This window comes from Periplaneta americana, chromosome 7, assembly GCF_040183065.1.
Source record: "Periplaneta americana isolate PAMFEO1 chromosome 7, P.americana_PAMFEO1_priV1, whole genome shotgun sequence".
NCBI classification, from domain to species: domain Eukaryota; kingdom Metazoa; phylum Arthropoda; class Insecta; order Blattodea; family Blattidae; genus Periplaneta; species Periplaneta americana.
The window spans coordinates 13,901,201-13,913,908 of NC_091123.1; the positions used below are offsets into that span (position 1 = coordinate 13,901,201).

The window sequence follows — 12,708 nt, forward strand, 5'->3', positions numbered from 1 at the left end:
GAGAAAGTCCACAAACGATTAGAGAAAACACGGAAATTTTACTTGGAGCAAGTAAAGCGATAGGTTTGGAAGTAAATCCAGAAAAGAGAAAGTATATGATTATGTCTCGTGACCAGAATATTGTACGAAATGGAAATATAAAAATTGGAGATTTGTTCTTCGAAGAGGTTGAAAAATTCAAATATTTTGGAGCAACAGTAACAAATATAAATGACACTCAGAAGGAAATTAAACGCAGAATAAATATGGCAAATGGCTGTTATTATTTGGTTGAGAAGCTTTTGTCATCTAGTCTGCTGCCAAAAAATCTGAAAGTTAGAATTTATAAAACAGTTATATTACCGGTTGTTCTTTATGGTTGTGAAACTTGGACTCTCACTTTGAGAGGGGAACACAGATTAAGAGTGTTTGAGAATAAGGTTCTTAGGAAAATAGGATGAAGTTACAGGAGAATGGAAGAAGTTACACAACGCAGAACTGCCGCATTGTATTCTTCACCTGACATAATCAGCAACATTAAATCCAGACGTTTGAGATGGGCAGGGCATGTAGCATGTATGCATGAATCAAGAAATGCATATAGAGTGTTAGATCAGAGGCCGAAGGGAAAAAGATCTTTGGGGAGGCCAAGACTTAGATGGGAGAATAATATTAAAATGGATTTGAGGGAGGTGGGATATGATGGTAGAGACTGGATTAATCTTGCTTAGGATAGGGACCAATGGCGGGCTTATGTGAGGACCGCAATGAACCTCCAGGTTTCTTAAAAGCCATTTGTAAGTAAGGCTGTCTTTAAAAGTGTTCTGGATGACTTTAGAATTCGTACAACAATAGTTGCAAAAATATTTATTTTCCATAAAAATATACTTTCCAAAATAGGTACAAGGTTTGAAGTGTCTGAGCTTTTTGTCGAAAATCCCCTCATTCAATTGTAATTGATATTATGCATTACTTTTGAACAGCTTGTAAGTCTTGTGTATTTTAAATGCATTCTCTTTTGATACTTTGGCTGAACAGGGTGGAGATAATAGTAATTAAGCGTGTTTTGGTATTTTTTTTATCAAGATTTTCAGGGTAAGTGGAAAATTTTCAGATACACCCACTGTCAGATCTGTTGTTGACGTTGATTGTAATGCTCATTTAGATAGACAATACATGTGTCACAAGCATTTAGTGAATCCATTAGCATGGTTATTGCATCACGTCATCTGATAGCTAATACAGCTGGCTTGCAAAGCAGTAACCAAGAATATACTATATGGGGAAACTTAAGAAATCATTAGGAAGTAACAAGAAAGAATACTAAATACTTTTGTTGATGCTGAGGATGGTAGAATTTTTGTATAGATAGTGATGAAAAATAGGAAAATTTCTGTCTTTCACTCTCTTGAAAAACTAATGTTGTCTATTTTATTAACATGTTTATTAACAGTAAACAGAATTAGATATATCTGCTGTATTGTTATAAAGATGTCTTAATTGGAAACACATTCCAGAATCTCGTTAACAACTTCAGTCATGTTCTGAGATCTTAATCCCATGCATGTCAGGAGTATGAACTGGTTTGCTAGTCCAAGCCAGTAGAAGTTTCTCACATCAGTCAGTGACTTCTGAATATTGGTTGCCATAACTGTGGTCCAGTGCCTTTCAACATTTCTTGTAACTTTTCAAGTGAGAGTCTAAATTGGAAAGGATTGTTAGATCTTTGTATGCAGGGTTTTCTATAATAAATTCTTCGTTTTCTTTGGACTGGCAAACGAACGTCCTGTTCGGAAACCACAAGTTGTATTAGTTCACTAGAACTAAGACAAATGCAGATAAATATTAAGGCCATGGATCAATGAAAATAATGAAAGAACCATAAAAAAATGGAAAATTTGTTTTTAACTCTAAAAAATAAAATAATGTTTCAGTTTTATAAATATGTGCTTATTTTGGCCCTGTGACGAATTTAAAGGGACGGCACGTGTGTGGAGCTGTGGCCCTTTAAACTGACACTCAGCTGTCATTCTCACAGAATTTGTACTTCATTCTAACTAAATTTACTTTTCATATTTCGTGGTGTTATGTGAGAGAAAAATGTGTGTGGTAGACCTGTAAAGGAAGGAAGGATATCGATACTATATAATTATATCATATACATGCTGTACTTTGATACTCGTTTTCTCGATTTTCCAATTTTCAATATTTTGTAACATTCAAAATGCTCTAATGAATGCAGTTTTTCTCCAATCTCAGTGAAATTTTGCACAGAAGTCCACAAAATCATGTGAAGTAAACTGATACAATATGTGTTTTCTTCTGCTATTGAAAGTATTCAAATCATCATGTGTTGAGAATGTGATAAGTTAAAAAAATGAAAAATTAACAACTAAAAGAGTAATCGGAAAAATACGAAAAGCATGTGCCATATTTTACATACATCTATCAGGAATAAATTAAATATAAATTTAAATAAAAATTATGTAAACTTTGAAAATTGGGATAATTTTATTTCAGTATTAAAAAAAAATAATTATAAGTAAACTAATTGGAATATCAAAGTGAAAATTTGTGTATTGCATGTCCACATTGTAAAAATATGTGTTAAACGTTTCAGATTAATTGGTGTAGAAATGTAGAAGTTATAAATTTCACAGATCCATAGCCTTGACAAAATCCTTTTTCTAAAATTCCGTTAACAGTATCAATACAAAATTTTGACAGTAGTTTGTTAAGTTACAAGTCAGCACCCGGTTTACTTCGTGTATTTTCCAGTCCATATGACAGACACAGTTCTCTATTGTTAGATTTCATTGTCTTGTAAACCAGGTCTAAAAGTTCTCCCAACGAACACCACATTCATAGCAGGATATTTGGTGAAATTCTTAGCTTTTAGTGCATATATAGTCCGGGTCTGCTTACTTCATTCCCTAAGGATGAAACCTAACCATTTTCCCCCCATTACTACTTATGCTAGTGGATTGTGGTGATTTTCTAGTTTGCAGGTTGAATTTTCTTTTGCGAACTTTGTTTCTAATTTCGATACTGACAAATACTACAAATATTAGTGATTTTGTAACTGTTATGTTGGCAGCTGAGACAAATATCGATAATATTTGTCGGTACTCGAGTTCCATGAAATTAAAAATTTACTAGATTTCTGAGCCGGTTACTGGAAGCTAGTGAAATTTGAACATACTAGTAATTAGTAGAAAAGTTTTCCGGGCTATGAGGCCGTGGTCTGTTGGTTGTGAGACCAAACGTTTCGTTCACTGCTGCGGTGAACATCTTCAGTGGTGTCTATTGCTGGTGCGGCTGGTGCTACTGCGCGTGCCGATTACAGGCTGCGCTGGCTGAACGAAACGTTTGGTCTCACAACCAACAGACCACGGCCTCATAGCCCGGAAAACTTTTCTACTATTGACGCCGGCCGTGAAAGTCTACACTCCAATATACTAGTAATTAATTAATATTATTAATATTAATACATAATAGTTATTTTATGTGTTGCATTGTGGTTATAATCAAGGCTATAGTCAGTTAAGTTTTTGGAGTTAGTACTAATAATTTCATATGGTCAAACAAAATACATTTTTAGGTTAGGTCTCGTGAGTCAGTTGTTTAGTCAAACCAATGAATTTCTTATTGCCAGACAAAATACTTGACATGTTGATCCCTTTCTCGTATAGTTTGCCTACGAAAATATGTTACAAATTATTGAATTTATTTAAAATAACTTTCCAACATAAAGTACTGTAAGTAAATAAGTAATTTAATACGTAAGATCTTGTGATATCTGGTAACAGTTGGCAACACTGACAAGACGGCAATATTTGCTGTTTAGGAACTGTTCTTATGTGACCCTCACTATAAATGCGATATCTACTTGTAACTTCATCTTAAGAAAAAAAAAAGCTAGAGCTCATTTGCTGTAAATCGCCATTTTTTGTTATTTCTTTAAATAAAGACTCGTTAATTTTTAATCCATCATCATCATCATCATCGTCATCCTAACAGGTGATAGTCCTAGAAGGACTGTTCTGGTCTACAAAAATTTTCCCGCCATCTCTTCATAAGATGATTTTGTTTCATGTGCATTGTGTGAACTACCTCATAATCAAATAGTATGAATAAAATGTGTCCAGCAGATTACAGATTTTTTTTATTGTCAGCAGGTTGTCTTTCGACATTTGTAGTCTTCGTACCTAGTAGTAACTTATGAGTTTGGGACACCTGAAAGAGTAACATTGTCCAATGATATACTATACTGTAGTAGGATGACTGTTTATGATTATATAGTGTCAGGAGAGGTCTTAAATCTAGACTTAACCTAAATCCCAAGCCATAGACCAGCCATTTTCAATCAGTGTGCCGCGAGAAAATGAAAATAGCAAAGCTTGTCACTGCCGCATAATTCACTTTTCACTTACCAAATTATTGCTATGAGGAATAGACCCAGGAGATGACAGTTCCCAACAGTATTGTCAACAAACGCCAGTCAGAATCAAGTATGAATGTTAAAAATATTACATTATTATATTTACACGATCTACGCTGCACTGTATATAGCAATTTTATACTTAAAATGAGCATTAAAATTCTCTAAACAAAGATAGCAACACTTCATAAATTTTCCCTGCATACTCCCAGCAAGGTGACAAGGGATGTAATATGGTTCTGTTTCTTAGATATGTCACAATTCTGGGGTATTCTCGTGGTAATATGAATAAAATCCTAGAAAGAGAGAAACAAAGATAGTTCCTAAGCCACAGTCTATAATAGAATTAAGTTGAACTTCTGTAATATAATCACTGCATGCCAGGAGATTTCTGTTCAATTGATGATGGGGTCATGGATTTTCGCCATAGATGTAGATAATCTTTCTGGTTGTACTATCTCCCTGGAATTTACTCAGCTTCTAGCAGAACACAGTCTGTGTTCACTATAAGTAGTTGCTAGGATACGAAATCGTGATAATACTAAAACTGACATAAGGAAATCGCTTTTTAAGTTCATTTTATGTGCATTATTAATTACAATTGAACCTTACAGTCAATTTTGTTATGTGGCGTTAACACAATTCTGTGTAAACTATATGAGTATTTTAATATCAAAGACGGATATCTGTCGTCTCCATAGTTTTGATCTAGAGGCAATTTTTTAATTCACAGTGTTCTTTGTAATATTTAACGCAATTTATTTTATAAATATAGTGTTAGAGTTTGCATATGGTTTCACTATAACTGGAAAGAGCATGAAAAATTGTATAAGAAACCACAGCTATTTAAATTTCCATTGAGGTCAGATGTCCGTCTTTGATATTAAGCTACTCATATGTAGTTACTAAGGGCCATATTCATAGATACCTACTCTTAGCGTGGGCTTCCGGTAGATGATCAACGAACTAACGTTTTTCGTATTCATAAACCAGTGTTAGCGATATGATATAAATCCTGTACAAGTAATCAGTCGATAGCCAGGGCTAGTTTAGCACGCTCGTAGCGTGGGCTAGCGAAATGTCTATGCATAGCACCCTAAGATACGAAATCGTGATCGTACTAAAATTGACATAAGGAAATGTTAAATATAATATGTGGTTGCTAGGATATGAAAGTGAATCATGCTGAAACTGAAATAAGGAATTCACTGTTAAGTTAATTTTATGTGCATTATTAACTGAACCTTATAGTCAGTCTGTTTTGTGGCATTAGCACAGTCTAGTTAAGTTTGAACTATATAAATATGCAGATTTAAAACTAAACGTTGTACTTACCTGTAATACTGACTGAATAGAAGACTTCGCATTGTGCAAGAGTTTTTTTATGCTTTATGTGCAGATGTTGGAAAATGAAAATTCAAACTTTCGTTGGAAGTTCGAATTCTACATGTTATGACTGAATGTAATCACATGATTGATTGGTTGGTTTCTAATGCTGAGCACTTGATAGTGAAATCATTGGTTGGCTTATTTAACACCTATTTTTAATTTTTACGTTTAGTATTGTTTTGTCAACAGTTAATCACACATAGAAGACTGTGGACTAGTACGATTTTGAGTCGATTTTCTACTCTTTTCTACCAGAGACCTCTACATGTGTCTTTATTAATTAATAAAATGGTATTTCACACGCTGTAAGTCTACTGGTTGTGGCCTGTGACATTATGTCTTTGTGTGATGGAAAGTACACGTAGAATTTTTTTTTTATATAAAAGCATTGCCTTTAACTGAAAATTAGTCCAGAGTTAAGTATGGTGATCACTGAATAACAAAAACGAACGACTTTTAAGACATTTTGTTGTCATTATTTCTTGTTTGAGAAAAGACTTCACCACTCCCATTGAAAAGACACCCAAGAATCGTTGTATTTGTTCATTCACTGTAAAACAAACCATTACTTACGATACAGTATTATTAAATAAACAAGAAAGAGATGAGGAACAACACACAAGAATGTTATTGCTGATCAATGAGTCTGGTCTTGTGTCGTCGACGAGAGTGCCTTCTTGGCTTTGGTTCGTCGCGCACCATCACCACTTCCAGTGGTCTCTCACATATGTAATGTTTGCGGTGCACACAACTACGAGAACCCCACTTGTACATCATCTTGGGATCCATGATGATGCAGTGCCAGGTGGGATCTTCTTTCGGTGAGCGACGGGAGAATCCCTGATATGTCAGCCGCCTGCCAGTTGCAGCCCAGACCCATCGTTTGGTCTCCCAGTTGTATATCCCTCCAATCCAACGCTCGAGAGGGGCTGGGAACAGAAATGGGAAATTTATACATTCGGCATGTCTGTTGATATTGAGGCCTGAAAGTAATTAATATCTGTTTAAATTAAATTACTTCAAAATGGAACTAAATTTTTCGAAACAGGAATCGCACTAACAAACACAAACACGAATGGACCCCGCTGTCATCCAGATCAGAACAAATCTCCATGCTCTATTTAAAACATATGAACTACTGGATCAGAGGAGACCATACTGGTCATCAAAGAAATTAGAGGGTAGACTTTCTTGCTAAAATAGATTCCAGGAACCGCAAAAGAATAACCTTCGACCGTTATCACTATGTAAACTGAAGCTTAAAGATTACTACGAAAACCTCTGGAATCGAGTATACATATACACAAAAATTTACTTTCCAAACATTCACTGCAGACTGCAAACCAACTTTCATCCTAACTTCATTTTAACCCAGTTCATGATAGATCATGGAAATTTCCTGCAATACCTACACAAAACTGGCAAAAGTACAACATCAACATGCCCATGTGAAGAGGAGTACCAGACAGCTGCCCATTTCACTCGATGCAGATTGAATGACAAGTTTAGACCAGAGAACCTCAAGAATGCAAGATCAAACCTGAGGAAAGTGATTTCCTATCCAAGGACAATAACTTTTATAAATGACATTTACAAGACACTAACTAATCAACTGATAAATTGTGATTTTGAGTTTAATCCTATATATCCTAAATTGTAAATTTAATTTAAATATCTCATGATATATCCTAAGGATTAAATGTACAGTATGTTGGACAACCTAAATAATAATAATAATAATAATAATAATAATAATAATAATAATAATAATAATAATAATAAACACTTCTGTTTGCAGAGGATACGTTTCAATTGTCAATTCAAAGGACAGTGTACAGACCAAAATATTATATCCCTTATAAAATTTATCAAAATATTTTGAACTGGAGATATTACTGGAAAAATCAAAGCATGACTTTTTTTTTGGACAGGATCCACTTCATGATGTGTGAAGTAGGAGAAGACGACGATGAAGTATGAAGTAGGAGGAGAAGATAATGAAATATGAAGTAGGAGGAGAGTATGATGCATGGAGTAGGAGAAGATGAAGTAGAGGGAGAGAATGATGAAATATGAGGTAGAAGAAGAGTATGATGTATGGAGTAGGAGAAGATGAAGTAGAGGGAGAGGATGATGAAATATGAGGTAGAAGAAGAGTATGATGTATGGAGTAGGAGAAGATGAAGTAGAGGGAGAGAATGATGAAATATGAGGTAGAAGAAGAGTATGATGTATGGAGTAGGAGAAAATGAAGTAGAGGGAGAGGATGATGAAGTAGGAGAAAATAATGAAGCAAGAGAAGGTGAGGATGTAGAACAGAAAATAATAGAAAAAGATAAAAGTATAGGAACTGACCTAGTTCGGGTTTGTTGAGGTAGCTCCTCATGTTGCGATCCTCCCAGGCCTTCTCCAGCCGGGCCAGGTCGCTGCCCTTGTCCTGACAGGCGAAGTGCGCCTCCTGCCATGCCGCCATGTGGGTGCTGAAGAAGTAGCAGCTATTGCCATTGCGTACAAAGTCCGACGGACACACATACGTCTTCTTCATGTCCCCTTCGCTGTCATCTGCACATTTTCAGTCATACTTCAAATTGTTTATTTTTTGTAATATGAGGACGAGCGAGAATTTGTGGCAATACTGCTACAGTATTTTGCCATCACCACTATTGTTACTGCTACTGTCACTTACTATAGTGCCATCACCGCTAGATTACTCCTTCCACTATCATTTACTGGTACTGCCATCACAAAACTGCTACTGCTATTGCCTCCATCACTTACTAATACTATTGTTACTGCTACCATCACAAATTGTTACTTACTATTATTGGTACTATTAGTACAACTGCTGTTGGTGCTAATGTCACTCACTATTATTGCTGCCATCAACACGTTACTACTACTGTCATCATTTATTACTGTTATACTGCTATTTCAATCACTATCATTCATATGACCCCTGCTGGCATCATCACTATTGTTATTACTACTGCTACTGCCAGTGTTACTAGTAATATTAATACTGCCATAAAACTATTTTTACTACTATTGCCATCTCATATACTATTACGACTGATACCACCTAACTACTATTGTTACTGACCTCAACTTCTTCTTCTTCTTCTGAAGGCACTACAACTTCATTGAAGTTTTGGCCTTCTCAACGATTTCTTTCCATTTCTCTCTATCTTGGATAATTTTGGGCCAATTCCGAACCCTTAATAATTTTATATCTTCTGTACGTCATCCCCACACCTATTTTTTGGTCTTCCTGTTGCTCTTGTCGTTAGAGGTTGCCACTGGTAGATCTTATTTAACAGTCTGTCATTTTGCATTCGATTTACATGTCCAAACCATCCTAGTCTTTGAGCTTTAATAAATTTATTATATTTTTAATCGTCTTATTTAATTCCATGTTGGTTTGGATCCTCCATGTACCATCTTTTTCTTTGATTGGTCTCATTATCCTACGCAAAATTTTCCTTTCAAAAATCAGAAGCTTTTGTTTTATTGTTTCCTTCAACGCCCAGGTTTCACATGCATATGTCACAGTTGGTCTTATAATTGTTTTATATAGTATGAATTTTGCTGACTTAGATATTAATTTACTTTTGAACAATATTTTGTTCGCAAAATATGCTTTGCCTAGAGCAATTCTCTCATTTATTTCTTCTTCTATACTATTATTTTGGTTTATAATGGAACCTAAATATTTAAACAAATTTACTCTTTCATAACTAATATTTTCTATTATGAGATCTTTTGTTGCTCTATTTTTTGTGTTATTGTTTAAATATTTAGTTTTAGCATTATTAACTATCAATCCGCTAGCAGGCTACACTCTCTATGACCATAAATATAATGAAGACATCGACAAGAACTAAATATCGCAGCCATTACAGAGACAATCCACAAGTATCGGAGCAACTGGCATGAGCATGTTCTACGGATGCCAAATTATAGACTACCCAGGAGATTATTAAATTACAGACCCCTTGGATACCGAGATCGTGGACGCCCGAAGAAGCGATGGAGAGACCAGCTTTTCACCTGAGACGGAACAGGCCAAATGGCCTAAACTCTGATAGCTATTGATGATGATGATGATGATGAACTATCAATCCATATTTGCTTGACTCTTCTTTCAATAATTTGAAAGTTTCAACTAATGCTGGCATATTTCTTGTTGTTATTATTGTATCATCTGCATATGCCATGCATTGTTTTAGTCTGGTACTTATATTACCTCTTAGATCTAGTTGTTTTATTATATAATCGATTACACTGCTAAATAAAGTTGTTGCTAATGGATCACCTTGTTTGACGCCAATGTTTATTTCAAATTCTTCACTCAATTTATTGTTTATTTTAATTTTGGCTCTAGTATTTTGAAGTGTGAGGGTTATTAATCTTATTAATTTGTGTGGTATTTGATATTGTAATAAACATTCTGTTATCTTCTTTCTAGTTACTGAGTCTAAAGCTCGTGCATAGTCAATGAATATATTACGTAATTCAGTTACTGATCTCACCACCACTGTTAATACTGCTGTCTTCACCACGTTTCACTATTGCTACTATCATCACTGCCATTATTGTTACTATTAGACCTACTACTGCCACTACCACCACCTTGATAGATAATGCTACTGCTACCAACACTATTAGTACTGCTATTACTATCACGCTGTTACTACTGCTACCACTACTACTATTGCTACTGTCACTGTCATTACTGTTATTGTACATTTGAGAAGCTCATTTTCAAAACGCCTCTTGTCCATCTGATAACAAAAATCAACTTCCTGTGTCCATGCATTTTTGAGAAATAATTCTACATAGGCTATAAAATTGTCATGATTTTCTTCAGAACGCCTCTAAACCACTAAAATCTTGCGTTAAAAGTGACTGTAGGAATTAAACTGACTTTTGTCCGCAGCAAAAATTTCGACAGAATATTAGTTCCAGCTTTGGAATCAAAGAGTCTTATGCTCCCATCTGATTCTAAATGCATCCAACTCTTTGGTTTTATAATATCTCTTGCCTAGCTGATAAGATATTTTTTTGTGATTTTCCACAAAGTTATGGTAATGGACAAGGATCGTTTTGCAAATAAGTTTCTCATTTATACAAATTTATACAAGTAAACTGCGTAGTGATGTATTATAATAAAATTACAGACGTGGACAAATTATTAGCAAAATTGAAGATTTTTATTATATATTTTTACAAAATATGATTCTTCAATTTAGACTACAGTTGACATATTTGTGTATTTCCAAATAATTAGCCAAATTGAAGATTTGTATAGTATATTTTTCAAAATTGAACCCTTCAATTTGGACTACATTTGATATTTTTGCATATTTACAAATTATTAGCAAAACTGAAAGTTTTTATTGTATATTTTTACAAAATTCGATTCTTCAATTTGGACTACAGCTGACATTTTGGATATTTCCAAATTATTAGCAAAACTGAAGATTTTTGTTTTATATTTTTACAAAATTTGGCTCTTCAATGCAGTTGACATTTTTGCTAATTTACAAATTATTAGCTAAATTGAAGATTTTTATTATATATTTTTTACAAAACTTGACTCTTCAATTTAAACTACAGTTGACATTTTTGCATATTTCTGTCTACTGTAATGATGGAAATATGCAAAATTGTCAACTGTAATCTAAATTGAAAAGTCAAATTTTGTAAACAGAATTATCATAAAAATCGTCAATTTTGTTAATAATTTGTCCACGTCTGTAATTGCATGACTTCTTACTCGTAGATACTATTAATATTAATTGGGAACATGCTTTTAGTGATGTTATATTATTAACCCCTTAGTTTATAATGAGTATTAACAGTATATTGATACACATATCATTCATAAAATAAAATAAAAAAAACAGTTCACTGTTACTATTTATTATACGCGATCAAAAATCCAGATTACTAGCAGTAGTAAAGTACTCATAAAGGGGTTTTAATTGTATACCATTGTATTTAATTAACAATCGGTTTACAACGTGTAAATTTATATCTATCACTACGACTATTGCCGAGGAATCGTTCAGAGGTCGTGAGTCCATCCGTACCTGCACAGAGACATGTGCCGAGCAGCAGTAGCAGCAGCAGGACCCACATGCTGGGGGTGGGCGCACACATCACTGCCGCATCATGCACCTCTCCGCCAGCCTGTTGCAATTCCGCGGGAGTCGCTCCGAGCGCGGGAATGATGTGTTTTGACTGACAGTGCGAGTGTCTGAATGGAGACAAGTGTGCGAGCAGCACGTTGTGGGTTTGGTTTTTGGTTAACGTGGCGGCGAACAAATGGAGGGGAGGAGACCAGCGTGCAGAGGGGAGGAAGAGAAATGTGGGCTCTGCGCCAGCGAAGCCAGCTAGACTTGTAGACTGCTATTTTCAGAGTCCTGATTCAGAGAGAAACAATATGGATACCTTAACAGCGTACACTTTGTTCCACATGAATCAGATTCAGGTCGTAAACAAGTGGGCTTTGTCTAAAACAATGATACGTTTGTATGCAGATGAGAGTGTCGCCATAACGACATAATTATGATGGATTGTTTGTGTAAAAATGACGATGTTAAACCAACTGACTGCGCCCCTGCGGAGGGGGGCGTGGTGGTAGACTGTCATGCCCGCGGAAAGAGGATGCGCTCCTGGGTTCAGCGATTTTGATCCATTTGTTTCGGAAGGACGTTAATGATGTAAAACGAAGTCTAGCAAAATCATATTACACTACGTTCGAAGGTACGCTAGGGGCCCCGGGTTGAAATCCCGCTCCACTCTGAATTTATAACTTATATTGGGCAAGCCCGTGGTCCAGGTAACACAGAAGTTTTCTCCAGGTATTCTGTTCCCCAATTGAAGAACTAAGTGAA

General features: G+C 35.2%; 2 protein-coding genes across 2 annotated transcripts in view; one reads left to right on the forward strand and one right to left on the reverse strand.

The window, feature by feature from the left end:
- The window catches only part of barc (RRM1_TatSF1_like and RRM2_TatSF1_like domain-containing protein barc), a 71,299-nt gene that overhangs the window by 13,530 nt on the left and 45,061 nt on the right, over positions 1–12,708 (forward strand). The gene's annotated exons all lie outside the window — the stretch shown is intronic.
- Positions 6,321–12,199, reverse strand: LOC138702929 (snaclec coagulation factor X-activating enzyme light chain 1-like). The gene is made up of 3 exons (XM_069830336.1): positions 11,902–12,199; positions 8,165–8,371; positions 6,321–6,738 (listed from the first exon to the last, which is right to left on the reverse strand). Exons 1-3 carry the CDS (start codon positions 11,969–11,971, stop codon positions 6,437–6,439), a joined length of 579 nt encoding a protein of 192 aa, XP_069686437.1. The 5' UTR covers positions 11,972–12,199; the 3' UTR covers positions 6,321–6,436.